The 26,325-nt window shown below is 47.6% G+C and overlaps 1 protein-coding gene across 1 annotated transcript in view; it reads left to right on the top strand.

Moving 5' to 3' along the window:
• Positions 1-26,325, top strand: part of LOC146019888 (uncharacterized) — a 66,807-nt gene that overhangs the window by 23,431 nt on the left and 17,051 nt on the right. Inside the window, exons 2-7 of the mRNA XM_083152522.1 lie at positions 7,250-7,334; positions 8,774-9,103; positions 10,152-10,451; positions 11,304-11,588; positions 19,619-19,732; positions 22,681-23,049. Coding sequence (XP_083008648.1) covers positions 7,277-7,334; positions 8,774-9,103; positions 10,152-10,451; positions 11,304-11,588; positions 19,619-19,732; positions 22,681-23,049 — 1,456 coding nt within the window. The 5' untranslated portion in view covers positions 7,250-7,276. The remainder of the gene's footprint in view (positions 1-7,249; positions 7,335-8,773; positions 9,104-10,151; positions 10,452-11,303; positions 11,589-19,618; positions 19,733-22,680; positions 23,050-26,325) is intronic.

Below are 26,325 nucleotides of genomic sequence, written 5' to 3' on the forward strand. Positions count from 1 at the left end.
ACCGTGCTTGAAGCATGGTGAGCGCAGCGAGGCACCGTGCCCGAAGCATGGTGAGCGCAGGGAGGCACCGCGCCTGAAGCATGGTGAGCGCAGCGAGGCACCGTGCCCGAAGCATGGTGAGCGCAGGGAGGCACCGCGCCCAAAGCATGGTGAGCGCAGTGAGGCACCGTGCCCGAAGCATGGTGAGCGCAGTGAGGCACCGTGCCCGAAGCATGGCGAGCGCAGGGAGGCACCGCGTCCAAAGCATGGTGAGCGCAGGGAGGCACCGCGCCCAAAGCATGGTGAGCGCAGTGAGGCACCGCGCCCAAAGCATGGCGAGCACAGCGAGGCACAGCGCCAGAAGCATGGTGAGCGCAGCGAGGCACAGCGCCAGAAGCATGGTGAGCGCAGCGAGGCACAGCGCCAGAAGCATGGTGAGCGCAGCGAGGCACATCGCCCGAAGCATGGTGAGCGCAGCGGTACACTTATACAGGGTCCATGTGTACATAGACACCCCAAAAATGTTTCGACGTTTTTCATATCAAACTTTTGATTGGGCCGACCTTTTGTCCATGTCGACCTACTATGTGTTGACTTTCTGAATGTCAGCCTTTTGGCCTAGAAGCTGTAGACATTATAGAGCATAGCCCTGTACTGTGCTGTACTTTGTATGGGATACATGCTGATGACTGGTGGTGGGGATGCCGGCAGTCAGATTACCGACATTGGCATCCCGTATCCCGACAGGGGTCAAGTATGTATACCCCCTCCCAAGTTCCTAACTTTCCCTTCCTACAGCCTAACCCTAAACACCCCCACCCCCCCAAGAGCCTAACCCTAATCTTCCCCCACCCCCCAAGAGCCTAACCATAAACACCCCCCACCCCCCCAAGAGCCTAACCCTAATCTTCCCCCACCCCCCCAAGAGCTTAACCCTAATCTTCCCCCACCGCCCCAAGGGCCTAACCCTAATCTTCCCTCACCCCCCCAAGAGCCTAACCATAAACACCCCCACCCCCCAAGAGCCTAACCCTAATCTTCCCCCACCCCCCAAGAGCCTAACCCTAATCTTCCCCCACCCCCCAAGAGCCTAACCCTAATCTTCCCCCACCACCCAAGAGCCTAACCATAAACACCCCCACCCCCCCAAGAGCCTAACCCTAATCTTCCCCCACCCCCCAAGAGCCTAACCATAAACACCCCCCACCCCCCCAAGAGCCTAACCCTAATCTTCCCCCACCCCCCCAAGAGCTTAACCCTAATCTTCCCCCACCGCCCCAAGGGCCTAACCCTAATCTTCCCTCACCCCCCCAAGAGCCTAACCATAAACACCCCCACCCCCCAAGAGCCTAACCCTAATCTTCCCCCACCCCCCAAGAGCCTAACCCTAATCTTCCCCCACCCCCCAAGAGCCTAACCCTAATCTTCCCCCACCTCCCCAAGAGCTTAACCCTAATCTTCCCCCACCCCCCCAAGAGCCTAACCCTAATCTTCCCCCACCCCCCCAAGAGCTTAACCCTAATCTTCCCCCACCCCCCAAGAGCCTAACCATAAACACCCCCCACCCCCCCAAGAGCCTAACCCTAATCTTCCCCCACCCCCCCAAGAGCCTAACCCTAATCTTCCCCCACCCCCCCAAGAGCCTAACTGTAAACAACCCCACCCCCCCAAGAGCCTAACCCTAATCTTCCCCCACCCCCCCAAGAGCCTAACCCTAATCTTCCCCCACCCCCCAAGAGCCTAACCCTAATCTTCCCCCACCCCCCAAGAGCCTAACCCTAATCTTCCCCCACCCCCCAAGAGCCTAACTGTAAACAACCCCACCCCCCCAAGAGCCTAATCCTAATCTTCCCCCACCCCCCAAGAGCATAACCCTAATCTTCCCCCACCCCCCCAAGAGCCTAACCGTAAACACCCCCACCCCCGGCATTATTACATTCGGTGACCAGGCAGTTGGGATACTAGGCATCCTCACTTATGTCTGGAATCTCGTGCTGTCTATGGTGGTAGCTATGATGCCAGTGTCGTTATACTGAGTGCCGACCTAATGACATAAGCCGACATGGACACTATCATTATGGTTGATCTATCAACCACATGCCCCTCCCAGACTAGGGAGGTGGAGGACTATAGTTGCCTACCCTCCTGCCTTTATGAGAGGTGCCGGCTGACTAGGGCAGGCGTCAAGGGGGACAAGTGTGATGGGCCCCAGCATGGCCACTGCCTGTACTAGCTGGCCTGTCAGTGACCCTCGCGACCCGGCCGTCTACTGTGCACCATCTGTGTGTGGCTGAGTCTGACTGACTCACTGTCCGACTGACTGACTGACTCACTGTCCGACTGACTGACTGACTCGCTGTCTGGCTGACTCACTGTGTGCCACTGCCGTCTACTGTGTGTGCGCCCTGCCGCTTGTCGCTCAGAGACGTCTACTCTGTGTGTGCGCAGGGCCTGGGGCCGCAGGCTCACAGCCGTACCATGCTGGTACTGTGGCCTCAGTCTCTGGCTCATGTACTTTTACTGCGCATGTGCGGGTCATCTGTTCTGCGCTCTGCGAATGACCTACCCTGCCTGCTCATTGTGCTTGGTGTTCTATTGTGAAAGTGACAGGCCAGCAGGAAGCAGCAGCCGGGAGCCAGGCCAGCAGGAAGCAGCAGCCGGGAGCCAGCAGGAAGCAGCACCCGGGAGCCAGGCCAGCAGGAAGCAGCAGCCGGGAGCCAGCAGGAAGCAGCAGCTGGGAGCCAGGCCAGCAGGAAGCAGCAGCCGGGAGCCAGGCCAGCAGGAAGCAGCAGCCGGGAGCCAGCAGGAAGCAGCAGCCAGGAGCCAGGCCAGCAGGAAGCAGCAGCCAGGAGCCAGCAGGAAGCAGCAGCCGGGAGCCAGGCCAGCAGGACTTAAGCCCTGTACACAAGGGGGAGATACTATTGCTCAGTGTCTCCATTTCATCACCGACCAGAGATGGTCACTGATGAAACGGCGGTGCCGCAGAGGTAATCAGCTGGTCGCAGGAGCTTGCAATTAGAATGGGGCAGAAAACGGGAGCGCGATTCCCCGGGGCACACTCCCATCGCTGGCAATATGGTCGCCAGCGACCATATTGCCAGCGATTTCAGCCCCTATCGCCCCCGTGTGTACACAGCTTTAGAAAGAGAGAAGTCCACACCTGATGGATTTGGGATTGTACAGGGCCCCAAGATTTCTGTTGCCGGCCTTGGATATGACAGGGAGATGTCTAGGGTGACCACCTCATCCCTTTAATTCTGGACACATATTAATTACACAGGATCTGTGGCTGGCTGCCTTCAAATCTCCATTTCACCTGGTTTTAAACTGCCACAGATCCTGTGTAATTAATACGTGTCCAGAATTAAAGGGATGAGGTGGTAACCCTAGAGATGTCAGCCAGGATGAACGGATCCCCACACTAACCCCCATGCTGTCAGCAGCCTAGTCATGACGTGCGTTTATTCTCACTGAGTGCCAGAGGCTGAGATGCTGGAGACAGACAGAGCTGCCCTGGCCCCAGCCAGCTCACATAAATGTAATGCCTAATCAGGGGGTTCGGGAGAGAACCAGGTTGGGAACCACTGATTTAAAAGCATTAGATGTGTTCTATTGGGGGATATTCAGACCTGATCAGCCGACCTGTGAATTCAGCTCCGCCCCCGATCAGCCTGATTCTATCACAGCCGCTGAGTAAGTCCTGGGCTACGCACAGACTGTACACACTGGGGAATCATTACATGGTGAGCGGCTGTTATCTGGGAGTGTCAGGTAATATCAATAGTGGGGAGAGGACGGGTAGGGAAATTGTCTGCACACTCTAGATGGGTCACTAGTATTATTTGGACCCGTATTGCCCGCTATTTTAGTATCACTTGCGGGGGTGCCACTCAAGGTAACTGGGGTATACAGAAAAACTGTGGTAGCACAAGAAGTTGTGCAGAAAAAGATGTTACGCTGTATGAGTGCACACTGTAACGAGATTTTTGTTTTTGTTCAATGTATTGAAATAATGAATTCAATAAAATTTACCTTTTAATAAACATTCTTTAAAAAATTCCCCTTTGTCTTGATTCCTTTTTATTCTTATAGGAACAAAAGAGGATTGATTCTTTATAGGTGAAATAAAGGGTTTAAAATCATATACATATAGACATGGTGCTCATACAAGGAAATGAGAGAGTGTAAAGAATAAAGTGTTAAAAAAGATGTCAGAGCCCGTTGTCTGCTGCACTGTATTTGATTATTTTGAAGTGTCTCTTGGGTCTGTTGTGTCTATGCACTGTTGCCTAAGTTGGCTTGCAGCCCAAATTTCCACCTTCAGTGTATCTTATGTAGGGATAGATGCTAGTTAACAATTTTTAATTTTCAATAATTGGCATCCAACATAGCATTATCCTCTCTTAGGGCCTTATTTTGGTTCACTCTTTCTGACAAAATCCTTCTTAGATGGACAAAACCATGTGCACTGCAGGGGAGCATATGCAAAATGTGCAGAGAGAGTTAGATTTGGGTGGGGTTTTATTTCAAAGTGAGATCTATATTGAAGTGTAAAAATAAAGCAGTCAGTATTTTCCCTGCACAGAAACAAAATTACTCACCAAAATCTAATTCTCTCTGCACATGTTACATCTGCCCCCCTGCAGTGCACATGGTTTTGTCCATCTAAGAAGTATTTTGTCAGAAAGAGTGAACCAAAATAAGGCCCAGAGAGGTGTGTGTTGGATTCTAATTTCAATTTTAGCTCGCTCAGAGCTTGAAATTGTGTTGCCCAAGTTGGTGATTTTTAGGGGAGGAGATTCTAATAGTTTACAATTTCTGTGTGTAGTTTTTACTAGCACATGTCACTTTAAGAATTCCTTTGTATTTACTTTAAAGGTTTCTTGCCAGTAGTGACTTACACTCCCCCGTCTGGGTGGGTGCTAGTGTTGACTTTGCTTAGGTACTTTAGTTGCAGGTTTTATATATGACAACCTGTATTGTTGGATATTTTCCCTTGTTTATTTTAGGGTTATTTTTCCTTTAAGCAGAGATTTGCACTTCCCTGTCTGGGTAAATGCAGACACCGATCTCCTATATATACACACTGATTTATGTTTTCATCATATTCCAAAAGTATGTTTTTATTTTCACACTTATTTGTATATGGGTTCACAGGTTGATTCTCTCACCTTGATTAGTTCACAACGTATATATTTGTGTCATTTTTGTAACTAGGATGCAATTCTGATATTTTTCCGTTTCTGTGTGTAGTTTTTACTAGTACATGTCACTTATTTGGGGATGGGGGGGGGGTTCAGTGTTTTTGCCCGTAATGGCTTGCACTCCCCTGTCTGCGTGAGTGCTAATGCTTAAATAGCTTTTATTGCAAGCTTGTTTCTATGTAGTTTATATATTATGACCTGTGCGGCTGGATATATTTTCCCTTATTTATTTTAGGGTTTTTTTCCAGCAAAAGTTTGCACTTCCCTATTTGGGTAAATGCTGACACTGATTCCCTATATGTGCACACAGATTTGATTTTTTTCAATAACACACTAATTTATATATACGTTCACTAATTGATTCTCCCAGCTCAAGTGAGCATCAACACTATTTTCCTCCACACACACCTTAAATACTCTCTTAATTTACATTGTATACATTTGTATCATTTTTAGCAGCTAGAGGTCGGGCTCTGATAGCTCGATGCGCGTTTCACCTAATGAGGCTTTTTCAAGACCAACCTTGTCTGTGCCATGGGGGGAACTGGCAGCCTTCAAATGATACCAGGCTGGTCCATATCGGTCAATCGGTTCCAGAGATATTGCGTGTAAACCGATTTTTTTATTTTTGAAATGTAATTTCATGGCTGTTCATGTTCTTTGAGGGAATATTACTCTGGAACCAAACGTTCCAGTTTCATTGGACCAAAAACATTCAAAGCCCACTCAAAAGTTCTTCAATATGACACTTGTTTCATGTAAATGGGTCAGTTGGTTCCGAAGATATGGCCGGTTAAATGAGATAACTGGTTAAGGGGGGGGGGGGGGGTGGTTTTCTCTCCCCCTCACACCAGAAAATGCAGGGACTAGGCTGGTGTAAAAGGGGCCAACCTGGGAATGCATTTTCTGGTGTGAAAGGGGTATTATTTCAAATAGCCGGGACCTGCAGTGCTCTGAATACAGCCAGGCTCTGCCATTGTCAGTGGCTATCCCTTCTGCCTGGCGGCGGCTGTCCCCCATTTACCGCGATCATGTATTCCCCCTTGGCAATGAGCATGGAACCTCTGGCAATGAGCATGGAACCCTTGGCAATGAGCATGTAGATAAGCAGCACTTATGTAGCATAATTTTTTATAGGCATTATGGTGTTTGGCATAATACATAATGGACATAATGGCGTGTAACTTAACGTGTAATGGACATTATGGTGTAAATGTTTAATGCACGCCTTTGGTGGACAATGTCCCTGTTTATGAAGCGTATTGTGAATTTTGGCTTAATCTGTGTGGCATTATGTGAATTCTGGCTCAATCCGTGTGGCATTATGTAAATTTTGGCTCAATCCATGTGGCAATATGTGAATTCTGGCTCAATCTGTGTGGCATTATGTGAATTTTGGGTCGATCCGTGTGGCATTATGTGTATTTTGTCTCAATCCATGTGGCATTATGTGAATTTTGACTCTTTCCATTGGGCATCATGTGTAAGGGGCAAGTATATTGGGGTCTAGTATTTTGTTGCATAATGTGTAGAAGTTGTATATGGTGTTGTACACTACACTCAAAGACACGCCCCCTGTTGAGTGGCCCCTTTTCCGGAGCGTGCCTTCGGCGTGCACACAACTACATCCTTCACTTTTCTCGCCATGGTGGGCCTGCATACTTTAAATGCCAGGGCCTATTTTTAATCCCATTCCCACCCTCTCTCTGCCGCTCTCTTAGTATGTACACTGGCACCACTAACACCGCCCCTCCCCCACCTAAACCCTCTTTTATCATGGTGCCCCCCTGTCATTTTATCCTGGATCCGCCCCTGGGTGTGGCCAGGTGTATGAGGGGAAGTCATGTGGGGTCAGCTCCGCCCCCGATCAGCCTGATTCTATCGCAGCCGCTGAGTAAGTCCTGGGCTACGCACAGACTGCACACACTGGGGAATCATTACATGGTAAGCGGCTTGCATACAGTCAAAATTGAGCTGCATGTACAGGCACATATTGATTACAACACCTGTCAGGTTAGCCGTTATCAGCCTGTGTACAGATTAACTATAGTTTATTATCTCCTCAGACTCGTGGTTAGGAGGTGTCGGCTACAATGGAGAGATCCGGGACATATACAGGATTACTTCTGCTTCTGTCACTGCACCATACATGTAAGTGTTGTGTCTATGTGGACTCGGAGGGGCTGTTTATATAACTGGACCTACAGGGGGACATGTACAGTATCAAGTCCTCAGTAGGGACAGAGTGGAGATGTTCCAACCTATCAGCTCCTATCTATAATTTATCCGGCACAGCCTGCAAAATGACAGCTAGAAGCTGATTGGGTTAGGCTGTGAGGCTGACGGTGGTTAGGGTCAGGCTGACGGTGGTCAATTAGAGTTAGTATGCAGGTGACGGTGGTTAGGGTGTGGCTGCGGGAGAGGAGGTGTTATGATTACGGGTAGCAGTATGGTTTGAATACTTACCGGGATCCGTTGAGACTTTAACTGTCGGCATCCTGATTGTCAGGATTCTCACTGCCAGGATTTTGTACCAAACCCATACACGGAGCACAATGCAACAGGTATTTGATAATGGCTGCAGCTGTTACATTGTAGCACTTTGTGTAAAGATTTTGGGGCCCATTTACCATGATCGCATTTATAATGCGATCTGGGCGGAATATCACTGCACAGGATCGCATTGTAAAATGCGATCACACAGGCTGGATGTATCAAGCTTAAGGGGATAGGGCTTCGAAAGGAGCCCATCCCTGCGATGCGCTCAGCTGGAAGCCGGGGGTTCTGCGCATTCCCCAGCAGCAGAACCCCCGGCAGCAGTGCGATCCCTGAGCCATATGCTACAATGGGCTGTCGCCATCTGAGAATGGCGGTAGACCAGGGATCCAAAACCATTATTATGGAATCTTATTAACCCCTTCATTGGCAATCCCGATAATTTTCCGGGCTGTGCCTCAGTGCCCAGTCTGGCAAGCCCAGAAAATTCTCGGGATTGCCACTGTTTACAGCCGGGCAGCATGAACTCAGGCAGCTTCAGCGCTGCTGCCTTCCTCCCCTCCACCGCACCTCCTCCTCCCCCCCTCCCCTCCACCGCACCTCCTCCTCCCCCCTCCCCTCCACCGCACCTCCTCCTCCCCCCCTCCCCTCCACCGCACCTCCTCCTCCCCCCCTCCCCTCCAGCCTTTCTATTGAACTTTCCGGCACCGGCTTATGACAAGCTGGCTGCGGGGGGCAGGGACGGGGCACAGGGGCGCAGGGCCGGGCAGCGGCTGATTGACAGTTTAGCGGTGCTGCCCCGACCCAGGGAGGCAGTGGCAGGGTTTTTTTAGGGAGCACTCCCCATAAAAACTCGCCCAGTGAGGAACGCTCCCTAAAAAAAAAACACCACTGAAGAGTTAAACTGCCTCAGCCCTATGATATAAGAATGATACTGAAGTCAACGGATTTCCATTTTCCAATTCATTTGTGAGCTTTGCATTAGTAACTGGGATACTATAGAACTATCTAAGAACAGAAACGCAGAATTTGAAACTTTGTTTTTTATTTTAGTTCAAATTTTTTTTATTTTATTTTTGTGTGTGTGTGTGCAGGTGCGACTGTGGTGGTGGTGGTCCCATCTTCTCACACGGCTTTGATTGGATCACCTGCTCTCCTCCCATGCACCTTCACTGTAGACAAGTCCACCCTGCAGCTTACATTTCTCGCCATCTTGTGGTACCATGGAGACCAGATGCTGCTGAAGTATGACAACAAAGGCATGCTTCCTGGTGCCAGAGTGTCCTTGGATGAGCAGGAGGTCACGCGCGGCAACGCCTCGCTGTCCATTCACAATTTGACCATCTCTGACCAGGGGACGTACAAGTGTATAGTCATTTACAGCCCGGACAGACAGGAGAAGGAGATCGTACTAAAGGCTCAAGGTGAATTAATAACTTCTAATTATCTATTTACGCAACACTAAAGAATATCATCAACACTCACAGATCATAGGCAGTGACATCAGAGCTCTCTGATTATAATGTCAGAATGGTGGATCTTTCCTAACCCAGACAGGAGCTTACCGTAGGAACTTGCGAATTCGCAGCCTTGCGAATCAACCAGAATATCCCCCGATATACTGTACAAACACTGACATCAACACCCTTCAATTACAAACAATAGCATCAGAACATTCAGATTATAAAGAATGACATCAGAGCTCTCAGATTTGGACAAATTACACTCTCTGGTGATAAAACAGTGACATCATAAATTACCTATTAGACATAATTACATTCTAGCTCGCAAAATACGCTGTATCATAACTTTCTGTTTATGCATATATTATTTACAGCGGTTTATGCGTGCATTGTCCATTATATAGTAATATGAGGGTGAGTCAAAAATTATCCGCACTCCGGCTGTAGAATTTAATTTCATCAGATTTCAGAAATAACCAATACATTGTTCAGCGACATAACCTCCCAGTTTTCCAATGCACTTCATCCATTCATCAGCAAGCCTTTGTATTCCCTTATTAAACAATGTTTTAGGCTGAGCCGTGAGCCACGAATGTGCCACTGTTTTCCCCTATTATTATACCATAAGCGGAGCCATGGCTGATTTGTAAATGATTTACAACATAATCCACAGTCACTCTTCTATCCAACAAAACCAGTTCACACGCACGCTCAATGTTCTGATTAGTTGTAGACATTTCCGGGCATCTGGCTCCTTCTTCATGGCTGACACTTGTGTAAACTTCATACATTCATACACACTTCTCTGCAACAAAATAATTTCTCCAGACTCACCCTCACCAAATCAAAATCCGTGAATCACTGCGCAGTGATCCCCTTTTGTGCAAATTGCACTGCTGTCACAAATGAAATAACATCACACAGTCAGACCGTACAGCAGTGACTGGGAAGACAGCCCACCTAGTTTGACTCGTCCTCTTATTTTTCATCATTTTGTGTATAATTCCAGCTGCTCCGGTGGTAAAGATACATAAGAGGACTCTGCTTAAAAATAATACCACCAGATTGCAGTGCTCGATCATGGATTTCTACCCTAGAGATGTTAACGTGACCTGGCTCTTGAACAGCCGGACTCTGACAGGATCAGTAATGGAAAAATATCAGGAGAATGCAGATGGAACCTACAATGTAAACAGCTCAGTGTCCATTAGTTCCACTGAGACTCCTGACAATACTGTTATAGTCTGTCAGGTGGAACACGAGTCTCTCCGCGAGCCTGTCCAAGATGATCTGAAAGTGGAGTACGGAAGTGAGTGCAGTTTAATGTTGTTTTTACATATCATATTTATATTTTAGCTTATTGGACCTGTCATATGTTGGGATATCTCAGCTCTTCCTCCCCGGTTCTCAACCATTCCTGTGTCTGGCCCAGATCCCACCCCCACAGCTCTGTTGCCACCTGTAGTGCCTTCTGCTCCCATACCTACCCCCATTTCCGGCAGGTGGATCTCCTCTTGTAAGTCTATCTTATCTCCCTTGCTGTAGGAACCATCGGGGAGTGTGCGCTGATGTCCACTGCGCACACATTGTGTATATGTATATATCTATGTGTGTGTATGTGTGTGTGTGTATATATATATATATATATATATATATATATATATATATATATATATGTATATATATATATATATATGTATATATATATATATGTATGGTGTCTGGCACTCCTCGGCTGAATGAGGAATTTCTGACCCAATGCCTTCCAAATAGGATTTTGCAGCTCTTTGTAGAGATGTGTATATAAGGTGGCAGTCACAGAATTCATATGAAAAAACTTGTGCAAACTTTTATTGATAAAAGATCAATCAAACATGTTTTGGGCTTGTGCCCGTCCTCAGCGCCGATTCCCGAGGACAGACACAAGCCCGAAACATGTTGGATTGAAAATCTGTGAATGCTGCCTTCTCTCTCTCTCTCTCTCTCTCTCTCTCTCTCTCTCTCTCTCTCTCTCTCTCTCTCTCTCTCTTTACAGGATATATATTATATATTTATTTCTATTTCTTTTATAGTGCAGCAAATTCCGTTGCACTTTACAATACAATATATATATATTTTCAGCTGGAAAATTATTGAAAAGTGACTTCTTATCCCGGTCTAGTGGCACCTACAGTTAAACTCAGCTCTTTTCACAATGACGATGAAAAGACATTTGTGTGTGAAGCTCTGGGTTTTGACCCTGAAACAGTGAAACTCAGCTGGCTGCTGGATGGGAAAGAGGCTGGGCCATCCAGGAGGAATGCAGATGGCAGTTATGATAATTGCCAATGTTACCGGATCAATGGAAATCAGTTGAAAGGAAGAAAAAATATCTCCTGTTCGGTGGAGCATGAGACTCTACAATATCGTCTTATTGAGACACAGGCTGTGAATGCAAGAGTGGATAGTAAGTAATGCTCATTTTTTAAATCATTACTGATAAATGTAAATGTATGTAACACAATCAACCATTCATCTGACACAGCTGAGAGTTAGTTATTGTTAGTTTAGATAAATAGCACAATAAGTTTCACCAAAAGTGGGACCGCAATGGGCTCCTCTCTTATGCAACTCTGTAATAATATAGTTGATTGTTATTTTTTTACCTTGGCATTCATTCTTTTACATGCCCTCTCCAAAATAGAGGATGTTTTCTCACCAGCTCCCAGCTATGTATTTAAATAATTTGTCAGAGTTATTTCATTTCATCATCCTGGAGTACCATGGGTGGGAGGTAATGAGGTTCAAGTTCGATGGCTGTGCTGGATGCTGTACAAAAATTGGATGTTTTTTTTTTAAAGGGGCAATCATTTATAAGTCAAGGTATTGCCTTGTAAATGATTGCCCCTTTAAAAAAAAAAGAGTTCGGCTGGCATCCTGCATGTTCCCTAAAATTGCGTTGCACTTGACCTGGCTCCTTAAAAATCAATTTAAGGTTGTGTATAGAAGAAAGTAATCTGTCACCTTTCTATGGGGTAGGTTAATCTTATGGTGTTGTTCCAGAGGCAATGCACTAATGTTTCAGTCTGATCTTTGAGATTTATTGCACAAAAACATCATCAGCGAAACTCGCAAGCACTTTTCTCTAAAAACATACAACCAGTGGCGGATCCAGAGGAGGAGCTGCAGCACAGTCCAACATTCAAAAAGGGGAGCAACACCAACTGCCAGTAAGTTAGTTTGGATTGGCACTTGGTGACAGTTGATGGGCTGCCCCTATCTGAATTTTTAACTGCAGACACCCCCCCCCCCTACCTTCCTTGGAGCATCCCCTGCATATAATGCAGATATTTACCAAGGACTGTGATTTTGATCATGGGTGTAAAATCACAACAGGCATAAATCTCTCGGATCAAACATTCTCCTCTGTGAGATCCGTGCAGTACTGCTGAGCGTAAATGTGTAGAAAGTTTTTAAAAAAAGAAAAAAAAAGTTAGGGTAGCCCCCCCACCTAAGCAAAACCAGCCCCGGGCTCTTGGCCCTGGTTCAAAAAATACAGGGGGGAAATGTGGGAGGACTCCCTGTATTTAAAGAACCAACAAAAATATGGAGCAAAAAAGACTGGGGGTCCCCTGTATTTTTAAATCCGCATTGGTCACCACTAGCCAGGTATAGTGCCACAGCTAGGGGACATGTTTATATTGGTCCCTGTGCCTGTAGCACTATCCCCCCCAACTGCCAGAACCTGTGCTGTTGGCTTCTGCATTTGATCGAATTGCCTCATAGTACTACTGTATATACTGTAAGTATTAGTGGCCAAGATGGGCAGCCTCTTCAAATACTGTAGGATATTCGAGGTAGTGCAGTAAGTTGCATATGTTGTTCTCTCCTCCTGGCTGTTGTTATGGGTAACTTTAATATATGAAAAAATTCCAGTTATGTTTTCAACAGATATTTATCTGTATACAATTCCCAGGGGACAAAAGGGAGAAGAAAAGACTCTATTTTTTGTTGGGGCACTCTTGATTAGAGATTAATTTCAGTAATCTCAATGATGACAATTTATAGGACATATGGGTGGTAAATAAGGAAAAAGCCAAACAGGGATATTCAGGAGACACCCCTAATATAACAATTGATTCTAGTAAGACAAGTAAAAAGGAGAGGAGGTGTAGAAATTGTCAATAACGTGTTTAAAAATTAACCTTTATTAAAGAATTTTCTAAAATAAATACTAGACACACATATACCTGTAGGGTTTAACACACCAAACAATTCGGAATGTGGCACGTTTTATAATTCGGATGAGTCACATATATGGGAGTACTCACAGTTGTGGTAACTTGCCGTCCCCTGCTCACTATTTTTAGCCAGCGAATGGAACCACGGTCTGAGATAGAATCTTCTGGAAAATCTGTGACAAATTACATTTAAACTGTCCTATAAATTGTCATAATTGAGATTACTGAAATTAATCTCCAATCAAGAGTGCCCCAACAAAAAAGAGTCTTTTCCTCTCCCTTTTCACTCTATTTTACTCTCTAGGGCGCACCTCCACTACTCTAAATTATTTAAGAGAACATCACTCTCTTATCTTTTACACTTGTGGACTCAAGAATACATTACTGATACTCCATTCGTATCTACCTGTGCACTGGTCTACCTTCCCATTCCCTTTACAACCATCATTTCACAGGGGACGTCTGTCCTACTATTCAATCTCATTCATAATTTTTCACCCATGTGAACTTTTAGCCATTTAACTTTTCAAAGTATCATACAGTATTTTAGGAGATGTGTTTGCTGACATTGTGGAAAGCATTGTCCTATGTTTTCATGTCAAAGAGCTGCATGTGACAGGGGCAGTGATATGATGTGATGAGGGGAATGGAGGCAGCAGGAAGCCAGACTGAGAGTTATATAGTGGGAGGAGCAGGGTCCACAGGAGCACAGAGTATATCAGGAGAGGATTGATGTGTCAGTGAGGACAGGGCGGCATGTGACAGGGGCAGTGACATGATGTAAGGAGGGGAATGGAGGCAGCAGGAAGCCACAGACTGAGTGTTATATAGTGGGAGGAGAAGGGTCCCCAGCAGCACAGAGTATATCAGGAGATGAGTGATGTGTCAGTGAGGACAGGGCTGCATGTGACAGGGGCAGTGATATGATGTGATGAGGGGAATGGAGGCAGCAGGAAGCCAGACTGAGAGTTATATAGTGGGAGGAGCAGGGCCCCCAGCAGCACAGAGTATATCAGGAGAGGAGTGATGTGTCAGTGAGGACAGGGCTGCATGTGACAGGGGCAGTGATATGATGTGATGAGGGGAATGGAGGCAGCAGGAAGCCAGACTGAGAGTTATATAGTGGGAGGAGCAGGGCCCCCAGCAGCACAGAGTATATCAGGAGAGGAGTGATGTGTCAGTGAGGACAGGGCTGCATGTGACAGGGGCAGTAACATGATGTGAGGAGGGAAATGGAGGCAGCAGGAAGCCACAGACTGAGAGTTATATAGTGGGAGGAGCAGATCACCCAGCAGCACAGAGTATATCAGGAGATGAGTGATGTGTCAGTGAGGGCAGGGCTGCATGTGACAGGAGCAGTGATATGATGTGATGAGGGGAATGGAGGCAGCAGGAAGCCAGACTGAGAGTTATATAGTGGGAGGAGCAGGGCCCCCAGCAGCACAGAGTATATCAGGAGAGGAGTGATGTGTCAGTGAGGACAGGGCTGCATGTGACAGGGGCAGTAACATGATGTGAGGAGGGAAATGGAGGCAGCAGGAAGCCACAGACTGAGAGTTATATAGTGGGAGGAGCAGATCACCCAGCAGCACAGAGTATATCAGGAGATGAGTGATGTGTCAGTGAGGGCAGGGCTGCATGTGACAGGAGCAGTGACATGATGTGAGGAGGGGAATGGAGGCAGCAGGAAGCCACAGACTGAGAGTTATATAGTGGGAGGAGAAGGGTCCCCAGCAGCACAGAGTATATCAGGAGATTAGTGATGTGTCAGTGAGGACAGGGCTGCATGTGACAGGGGCAGTGACATGATGTGAGGAGGGGAATGGGGGCAGCAGGAAGCCACAGACTTAGTGTTATATAGTGGGAGGAGCAGGGTCCCCAGCAGCACAGAGTATATCAGGAGATGGGGGATGTGTCAGTGAGGACAGGGCTGCATGTGACAGGGGCAGTGACATGATGTGAGGGGGGAATAGAGGAAGCTGCAAGCCACAGATTGCGAGTTATATAGTGGGAGAAGCAGGGTCCCCAGCAGCACAGAGTATATCAGGAGATGAGTGATATGTCAGTGAGGACATGGCTGCATGTGACAGGGGCAGTGACATGATGTGAGGAGAGGAATGGAGGCAGCAGGAAGCCACAGACTGAGAGTTATATAGTGGGAGGAGCAGGGTCCCCAGCAGCACAGAGTATATCAGGAGATGAGTGATATGTCTGTGAGGACATGGCTGCATGTGACAGGGGCAGTGACATGATGTGAGGAGGGGAATGGAGGCAGCTGGAAGCCTCAGACTGAGAGTTATATAGTGGGAGGAGCACGGTCCCAGCAGCACAGAGTATATCAGGAGATGAGTGATGTGTCAGTGAGGACAGGGCTGCATGTGACAGGGGCAGTGACATGATGTGAGGAGGGGAATGGGGGCAGCAGGAAGCCACAGGCTGAGAGTTATATAGTGGGAGGAGCAGAGTCCCCAGCAGCACGGAGTATATCAGGAGATGAGTGATGTGTCAGTGAGGACAGGGCTGCATGTGACAGGGGCAGTGACATGACGTGAGGAGGGGAATGGAGGCAGCAGGAAGCCTCAGACTGAGAGTTAAATAGTGGGAGGAGCACGGTCCCAGCAGCACAGAGTATATCAGGAGATGAGTGATATGTCTGTGAGGACATGGCTGCATGTGACAGGGGCAGTGACATGATGTGAGGAGGGGAATGGAGGCAGCTGGAAGCCTCAGACTGAGAGTTATATAGTGGGAGGAGCACGGTCCCAGCAGCACAGAGTATATCAGGAGATGAGTGATGTGTCAGTGAGGACAGGGCTGCATGTGACAGGGGCAGTGACATGATGTGAGGAGGGGAATGGGGGCAGCAGGAAGCCACAGGCTGAGAGTTATATAGTGGGAGGAGCAGAGTCCCCAGCAGCACGGAGTATATCAGGAGATGAGTGATGTGTCAGTGAGGACAGGGCTGCATGTGACAGGGGCAGTGACATGATGTGAGGAGGGGAATGGAGGCAGCAGGAAGCCACAGACTGAGAGTTATATAGTGGGAGGAGCAGGGTCCCCAGCAGCACAGAGTATATCAGGAGATGAGTGATATGTCTGTGAGGACATGGCTGCATGTGACAGGGGCAGTGACATGATGTGAGGAGGGGAATGGAGGCAGCAGGAAGCCACAGATTGAGAGTTATATAGTGGGAGGAGCAGGGTCCTCAGCAGCACAGAGTATATCAGGAGATGAGTTATGTGTCAGTGAGGACAGGGCTGCATGTGACAGGGGCAGTGACATAATGTGAGGAGGGGAATGGGGGCAGCAGGAAGCCACAGATAGAGTTATTTAGTGGGAGGAGCAGAGTCCCCAGCAGCACGGAGTATATCAGGAGATGAGTGATGTGTCAGTGAGGACAGGGCTGCATGTGACAGGGGCAGTGACATGATGTGAGGAGGGGAATGGAGGCAGCAGGAAGCCACAGACTGAGAGTTATATAGTGGGAGGAGCAGGGTCCCCAGCAGCACAGAGTATATCAGGAGATGAGGGATGTGTCAGTGAGGACAGGGCTGCATGTGACAGGGGCAGTGACATGATGTGAGGAGGGGAATGGAGGCAGCAGGAAGCCGCAGACTGAGAGTTCTATAGTGGGAGGAGCAGGGTCCCCCAGCAGCACAGAGTATATCAGGAGATGAGTTATGTGTCAGTGAGGACAGGGCTGCATGTGACAGGGGCAGTGACATAATGTGAGGAGGGGAATGGGGGCAGCAGGAAGCCACAGACAAAGTTATATAGTGGGAGGAGCACGGTCCCAGCAGCACAGAGTATATCAGGAGATGAGTGAGGTGTCAGTGAGGACAGGGCTGCATGTGACAGGGGCAGTGACATGATGTGAGGAGGGGAATGGAGGCAGCTGGAAGCCTCAGACTGAGAGTTAAATAGTGGGAGGAGCACGGTCCCAGCAGCACAGAGTATATCAGGAGATGAGTGAGGTGTCAGTGAGGACAGGGCTGCATGTGACAGGGGCAGTGACATGATGTGAGGAGGGGAATGGAGGCAGCAGGAAGCCACAGACTGAGAGTTATATAGTGAGAGGAGCAGGGTCCCCAGCAGCACAGAGTATCTCAGGAGATGAGTAAGGTGTCAGTGAGGACAGGGCTGCATGTGACAGGGGCAGTGACATGATGTGAGGAGGGGAATAGAGGAAGCTGCAAGCCACATACTGTAAATAATATCGTAAAAGGGGCAAAGTTCAGGCCAATCCCTACTCTAACCCAATACTTGTAAGGCACAAAACAAATACAGTGTTATAATAAAACAGATAACACCTTTAGTATACTGTATGTATTATGCTCCTTTTCCTTGCAGAAAGTGCACATTTATACATTAAAGGGCTATTTAGCAGTAGCCTACAGTAAAGCACACAGTAACCAACAGTGAACGTGGCAGATTCAAGCCCCCATGGGCCAAATGTAATAGGGTGTGAGTGATTTGGGGAGAAATATTGCTGCTTTAAAGAAATGGGAAAACCCTCCCAAAATCTCTCACTGATTCTCGCACCCTATTACCTTTGGCCCCATATTTCTTAATGGGAACTGTAATCTTACCCTATTTTTAAGCTCTAATGGTTGTACAGGAGATGGCATCGGCCACTTTCTCCCTATCTCAGAGCCGGCCTTAGGCATAGGCCAACTAGGCAATTGCCTAGGGCATTTGGAATGCCTAGGGGCATCAGCAGCTTCTGCTGATTAAAATGATATGCAGCATGCCTATTTTGTGTGTGTGAGTGAGGCTGTTAGCGGCTGTGCGAGTCCTGTCTGCGGGTGGGTGGGTTGTGCAATAGTGTTCGGCATATGTGTAAGGGGCATTATGTGTGTCATGTATAAATGCATTAATAATGTGTGACATGTGTAAGGGGCATAATGTGTGTCATGTGTATAAGGGCATTAATAATGTGTGACATATGTGTAAGGGCCATTATTTGTGTCATTATGTGTATGAAGGGCATTAATAAAGGTTGGCATAATGTGTAAGGGGCATTATGGTTATAAGGACATTAATAATGTGTGTCATGTGTAAGGGGCATTACTGTGTGGTATTATCAGGGGTGCCTAGAGAATGGGGTAGGGGGTACAAATTACCCAGGCCAAAGTCTGATGAAAGGGCCCAGTGGGGGCCCCGTCCCCTTAAGTGACAGCAGCAGCTGCAGCTCTTCTCCTCTATCCAGCACACACAGGGCCTTATTTTGGTTCATTCTTTCTGACAAAATCCTTCTTAGATGGAAAAAACCATGTGCACTGCAGGGGGGCAGATGTAACATGTGCAGAGAGAATTAGATTTGGGTGAGTAATTTTGTTTCTGTGCAGGGAAAATACTGACTGCTTTATTTTTACACTGCAATATAGATCTCACTTTGAAGTAAAACCCCAACCAAATCTAATTCTCTCTGCACAAGTAACACCTGCCCCACCTGCAGTGGACATGGTTTTGCCCATCTAAGAAGGATTTTGTCAGAAAGAATGAACCAAAATAAGGCCCACTGTTTTATGCTGGGTTGCAGTGTGGCCATGGAGGTGCTTAAAATACAATATTTTCTCAGGATTTTTTTCGAAGGGTATAATGTGAATAATATGAGGAGTAATGTACATAAGGTAAAGTGGTGCTACTGTGTGATGTAACGTGAATTAGGGACACCATCGCATGATATAATGTGAATAAAGTTGCACTACTGTGTGGCATAATTTGAATTGGGGGTACTATTGTGTGGCCATGCCCCTTCCCAGCAAGAACACACCCCTGTTTGGGCCGTGCACCGAATGTGTGCGCTGTTTCTATTTAAAATATTGCGGGTAGGAGCACCAAAATGATGACTGCAATGATGAGGGTTGATGATGCTGGGAAAGGGGAGCAGGATCAGAGACGGAACTAGTGGCGGTGCTAGGGGGCAACAGTCAAAATCTTGCCTAGGGCATAATTTAGGCTAGGGCCGGCTCTGCCCTATCTGTCGATCCGTCCCCAGCAGCCTCTGCCCACGACCGTGGCACAAAGCAGAGCTGCAGGTGTCTGACCCTATGGCTGCCCAGGTGCATTGTCAGGAAATGCAGGGAAGTTCTGCGTTAATGTGGAGCTCTACCTGGCTCCCGTAGCCAATAGTCCCATGTACATGGACTGAGACATGAGGAGTAAGCAGAGCTGTCCCTGGGGAATATTACACCCTGACCTGCAATGTGCCACATGTGTTCTCTCCTACTCACAGTCTACTCTCATTGGCAGGTGGGAACGACTCCTCCGGAGCAGGCAGCATGGTGGCGGCCATATTTCTCACCATGCTACTAACACTTGGTGCGGCCGCTGCAATATTGTGGTTCCTCGTCTATAAGAAAAAATGTAAGTGACCAAAATGATTTTCTTATACTGATGTATTAGTGAGAACCCAGGCATGCAGGGCCGCCGAGAGGGGGTGGGGGGGGCGAGTACTAATTACCTAGGCTTGGGCTTGCTGGAGGGGCATGGAAGGGGCCCTGGTCCGTCCCCCTCCCCATACTATCCCCCTCAGTCCCTCCTGGGCAGCAGCAGCACACACTTACAGCATGTGCTGTGCTGACTGCGTGAGACACTCTGTGTGTGCTGCTGCTGGGGGGGGGGGGGGGGACAATAACACTCCCCCCCCCTCGACTTTAGAGGTTTTTTTTCACCCACCTGAAACAAGTTGGGGGTGTGGCCTAATCGCAGGAAGTAGCCATGCCTCCCGCAGTTAGACCACTCCTCCAAAAGGCCCTGCAGGCATGGACTTTGTTATACAACCTACCAGGAACCTGGGTATTCTTCCCTAAGTACAAACGTTATTCCAAGAATACTGAATGACTTCTACATATTACCCATGTCATACAGCCCAACTGGCGCGATATTTGTGGGACTGTCCCACTCACGTGCAGTGAGGGGCAGTTGGGAGACCCCCTGTCAATCAGCTGCTCTGCGCATGACCCCTAGTGAGGGTAAACCACGCCCTATTTTACAGAGGTCACGCCCCTTTCTGGACTCAATTCAAATGTTGGGAGTATGCCCATCTCATATGCCCCTCTACCTACTCTTCTTTAGTGTGTTTAGCAGTGCTCCTCGCAGTGACTGCATTATGATTATATAGGTATCTATGACCTTTTCACCTATAATGGATCATTGCTTTATATTAGTTTTATACTGAACTTGGGTGTAATGTTGTTTCATTTCTACAACGCTCTTATTCCTTATTAACCCTTTAAGTGCCAGCTTTTCTGTGAGAAATGTGCAAAATATCTGCTGAAAATTCCTGGGGTCGAAGTCGAGGAATATGAATCACTTTAGTTATTGCCGGCAAATGACCTGAAGTCAAATAATTGACGTTTTGTTAAACATTGCAGCAAAAAAAGAACCTGTGAGCGACCCTGGCATTTTTAGCGGATGTTTCGCACAGCTCTCCGCAACGTTGGCGCGCAAAGGGTTAATACTATAGACAAGATGGAGAATGTCTACCTCAATCAGTAAGGTGTCAGTCTCCAGTGTGACAGGTCCTGGGTTCTAATACCGGAGTCACACTTGCAAAATGAATGTTTATAATAAAAAGGGTATGCGCAGGGACTAGAGGGGGAGCCACATGAATGCAATAGCCCCTATCAATTCACTAATAGAATCAGTCAATTAAATGGTGGAGGAGAGGTGCCCACTTTGGAGCAGGAGCCCAGCGGTTGGTGACTCTGTTGCCTCCCAGACTTCCGCCCCTCTGTGTGTACCGAGGGATAGTGTGGTGAAAGGGGGCTTCTGTATGTATACTGTGTCATTTGGGGGCTGTGTGTACTGATGGGTAGATTGGGGGGCATATACTGTATATGGCACTGTAATATGGCTGTGCTGTGTGTACTGAGGGGTATTATTATGAAGGGGGGGGGCTTCTGCAACGGGCATGGGGCAGAGACTGGACGCATTTCCGCGGCATACCCCATAACCTGTGTGTTTTCACACAGTTTTAACTTTTTTTTACTTCTGGAGATCTAATTGGATACCTAGTAGAAAAAAATATAGGTGAACCATTATAAAATCATGAAGAACTTTCCATTTATCGCATTAAACTGGCTACCCCCTTGGTGTCCATTCTCTGTACTCTCATTATGAGCAATCAGTGGTGACCGCCTGTGAAGGACGTACAGTATAGTGCACATGTATCAATATTTACTGTACAATTGAATCTGAAACTTTCTAACCAGCAACATTACTCTCCTTGTGAGCTGGTGGATTTGCTGTTTTATAACGGAATATTGGTAGGATAACTATAATGTATGCACGATACATAGACGGAGACGGCATATTGGAAGAGTATATTTCAGGCATGTCCAAACTGTGGCCCTCCAGCTGTTGTGAAACTACAAGTCCCATCATGCCTTGCCACAGTTTTGCTATTAGAGAATGCTAAAACTATGGCAAGGCATGCTGGGGTGTCTAGTTCCACAACAGGTGGAGGGCCACAGTTTGGACATGCCTGGTATATTTAATAAAAATCCATTGTAATAATAGAACAATAAAAACCACCACCACAGCCTAACAATGCTATTATACTGTCAGTCGCTGATGTGTGAGGCACAGGTTTATTGTTAAGTTTACATCTTCCCTACCTCCATGGAGAGAACACACAAACTAAACACAGATAGTGCCTTCATCTGGATTTGATCTCCAGGCCATCATATTTATGATGCAGTGCTATAGTATTTTTATTGTGTCAATCTCTGGGACAAATTCCGTGGATGGCTCCTAGGGTTTTTTATAGGAACAGGGGGAAGAAAAAAAGGGGCTAACCGGGCCTGGGCTGCGATATCACCAAAGTGGGCATCCCCTGATGCTGATGTCACCAAAGGGGGCAGGCCTGGGCTGCGACGTCACCAAAGTGAGTGGGCCAGCCCACCACGTCACCAAAGGGGGTGGGGGCCGGCCCACCACGTCACCAAAGGGGGCGGGCCAGGCCTGGATGAAGTAACTGCTGGGGAAGCGCGGGCTTCAACATGGGCTCTGGGCTGTTCTAGCAGGGTGCTGCTAGAGGGGAAGGGTGCATTTTGCCTTTAAAAATTGGGCAAGCACGACGCCCTGCTAAAGCAGCCTAGCAGGAACACTAGTTCTACCAATGGTGAAATAGAAGAATGCACCAATCAGTATTACTAAAGGTGATGCCTCAGCCCCGCACCTTCAGCTGCCCGCCAATAGACGCTCCTGTGCGCTCTTTTGCCTGTGATCCAGAATTAGGTCCAATAAAGACAATATTTACAAATGATTATTTGCTCATTAGACACTTTCACATCACCTTATTCCCACAGATTTCCAGGAGTTCCAGGTGAGTCCCATCCACAAGACACAGAGGTGGACGGATGATGACAAGGAGACGATGTGTTGTATGGCCACCAACTGCAGGAAAGACATTGAGGTGACGTGGATGGTGACAGAGGATGGTGGAGAGGTGGTCACAGTCCGGGACAGTCAGACACAGAGTGATGGAGAAAGTGGGAAGTTACTCAGCCCTTACACTGTGATAACCGACCAATCACAGGAGGACGGGTTACACAGCGCTATCAGCAGACTGAGCTTTACACCGACGCTATCCAAGCACAAGAGGATGGAGATCGCCTGCAGGTTCCTCTGCGATGGGAGGTCCAAGGAGAGTCGTATGAAATGGGGATTTATTATATGTAAGTGTACATATAGGTATGCATGCTCTTATCTGGGAATCCAGTATCCAGTAAGCTATAGAGATACATGCATGTGTACATTCCATTTTGAAGTTTGTTTTCTAATCATGGCAGAACACACAAGTACAAATCAATAGACCATCGGCCAAACTGGGCAGGACTTTCCATAAGCACCACTACAACAGCCGCCATTACTACCATTCATATAAGCAAATTCTGCTTCCGAGTTCAGCTGACAAATAACTTCTTTTGGCTGCCAAGTTTACACAGACCAGATCCAGGGTTACATTTGTTTTTTTTAATTTGTTTAAAAAAAACCCACAAAATATCATTTTTTAATATTACTTTACTGCTTAACTGTGAAGTGTATTTTATTTACTATAATAATGACCTTAAAGTGTCCAGCTCCTGTCTGTTCTTTCACTGCTAAAGGAGAGATTTCTCAAAACTTGGACTGCGATAAAGTTGTCCATAGCAACCAGTCAATGTCTGATTATTTTTTTAGTCATTTATGAAATATTTTTGCTCCCTACTTTTATCTCTTTACAAAGTTTGCTACATCTCCACTGAATGTTCCCTTATTTCCTACCAGTGTGACCGCGACTGTCAGCCCCTATAGCGCTGTCCCTGTGTGTTCTATAACTGCTAAATGTTCCCTTATTTCCTACCAGTGAGACCCCAGCTGTCAGACCCTATAGCGCCGTCCATGTGTGTTCTATAACTGCTAAATGTTCCCTTATTTTCTACCAGTCAGTCCCCGGCTGTCAGCCCCTATAGCGCTGTCCCTGTGTGTTCTATAACTGCTAAATGTTCCCTTATTTCCTACCAGTGAGACCCCGGCTGTCAGCCCCTATAGCGCTGTCCCTGTGTGTTCTATAACTGCTAAATGTTCCCGTATTTCCTACCAGTGAGACCCTGGCTGTCAGCCCTTATAGCGCTGTCCCTGTGTGTTATATAACTGCTAAATGTTCCCTTTTTTCCTACCAGTAAGACCCCGGCTGTCAGCCCCTATAGCGCTGTCCCTGTGTGTTCTATAACTGCTAAATGTTCTCTTATTTCCTACCAGTCAGACCCCGGCTGTCAGCCCCTATAGCGGTGTCCCTGTGTGTTCTATAACTGCTAAATGTTCCCTTATTTCCTACCAGTCAGACCCCGGCTGTCAGCCCCTATAGTGCTGTCCCTGTGTGTTCTATAACTGCTAAATGTTCCCTTATTTCCTACCAGTGAGACCCCGGCTGTCAGCCCCTATAGCGCTGTCCCTGTGTTGTCTATAACTGCTAAATGTTCCCTTATTTCCTACCAGTGAGACCCTGGCTGTCAGCCCCTATAGCGCTGTCCCTGTGTGTTCTATAACTGCTAAATGTTCTCTTATTTCCTACCAGTGAGACCCCGGCTGTCAGCCCCTATAGCGCTGTCCCTGTGTGTTCTATAACTGCTAAATGTACCCTTATTTCCTACCAGTCAGACCCCGGCTGTCAGCCCCTATAGTGCTGTCCCTGTGTGTTCTATAACTGCTAAATGTTCCCTTATTTCCTACCAGTCAGACCCCGGCTGTCAGCCCCTATAGCGATGTCAGTGTGTTCTATAACTGCTAAATGTTCCCTTATTTCCTACCAGTGAGACCCTGGATGTCAGCCCCTATAGCGCTGTCCCTGTGTGTTCTATAACTGCTAAATGTTCTCTTATTTCCTACCAGTGAGACCCCGGCTGTCAGCCCCTATAGCGCTGTCCCTGTGTGTTCTATAACTGCTAAATGTTCCCTTATTTCCTACCAGTCAGACCCCGGCTGTCAGCCCCTATCGTGCTGTCCCTGTGTGTTCTATAACTGCTAAATGTTCCCTTATTTCCTACCAGCGAGACCCCGGCTGTCAGCCCCTATAGTGCTGTCGCTGTGTGTTCTATAACTGCTAAATGTTCTCTTATTTCCTACCAGTCAGACCCCGGGTGTCAGCCCCTATAGTGCTGTCCCTGTGTGCTCTATAACTGCTAAATGTTCCCTTATTTAATACCAGTGAGACTCCAGCTGTCAGCCCCTATAGCGCTGTCCCTGTGTGTTCTATAACTGCTAAATGTTCCATTATTTCCTACCAGTCAGACCCCAGCTGTCAGCCCCTATAGCGCTGTCCCTGTGTGTTCTATAACTGCTAAATGTTCCCTTATTTCCTACTAGTGAGACCCCGGCTGTCAGCCCCTATAGTGCTGTCCCTGTGTGTTCTATAACTGCTAAATGTTCTCTTATTTCCTACCAGTCAGACCCCGGCTGTCAGCCCCTATAGCGCTGTCCCTCTGTGTTCTATAACTGCTAAATGTTCCCTTATTTCCTGCCAGTGAGACCCCGGCTGTCAGCCCCTATAGCGCTGTCCCTGTGTGCTCTATAACTGCTAAATGTTCCCTTATTTCCTACCAGTCAGACCCCGGCTGTCAGCCCCTATAGCACTGTCCCTGTGTGTTCTATAACTGCTAAATGTTCCCTTATTTCCTACCAGTCAGACCCCGGCTGTCAGCCCCTATAGCGCTGTCCCTGTGTGTTCTATAACTGCTAAATGTTCCCTTATTACCTACCAGTCAGACCCCGGCTGTCAGCCCCGATAGTGCTGTCCCTGTGTGTTCTATAACTGCTAAATGTTCCCTTATTTCCTACCAGTGAAACTCCGGCTGTCAGCCCCTATAGCGATGTCCCTGTGTGTTCTATAACTGCTAAATGTTCCCTTATTTCCTACCAGTGAGACCCCGGCTGTCAGCCCCTATAGCGCTGTTCCTGTGTGCTCTATAACTGCTAAATGTTCCCTTATTTCCTACCAGTGAGACCCCGGCTGTCAGCCCCTATAGCGCTGTCCCTGTGTGTTCTATAACTGCTAAATGTTCCCTTATTTCCTACCAGTCAGACCCCAGCTGTCAGCCCCTATAGCGCTGTCCCTGTGTGTTCTATAACTGCTAAATGTTCCCTTATTTCCTACCAGTGAGACCCCGGCTGTCAGCCCCTATAGTGCTGTCCCTGTGTGTTCTATAACTGCTAAATGTTCTCTTATTTCCTACCAGTCAGACCCCGGCTGTCAGCCCCTATAGCGCTGTCCCTGTGTGCTCTATAACTGCTAAATGTTCCCTTATTTCCTACCAGTCAGACCCTGGCTGTCAGCCCCTATAGCGCTGTCCCTGTGTGTTCTATAACTGCTAAATGTTCCCTTATTTCCTACCAGTCAGAACCCGGCTGTCAGCCCCTATAGCGCTGTCCCTGTGTGTTCTATAACTGCTAAATGTTCCCTTATTACCTACCAG

This window comes from Crinia signifera, chromosome 7 (assembly GCF_055691185.1).
Source record: "Crinia signifera chromosome 7, ASM5569118v1, whole genome shotgun sequence".
Taxonomy (NCBI): Eukaryota; Metazoa; Chordata; class Amphibia; order Anura; family Myobatrachidae; genus Crinia; species Crinia signifera.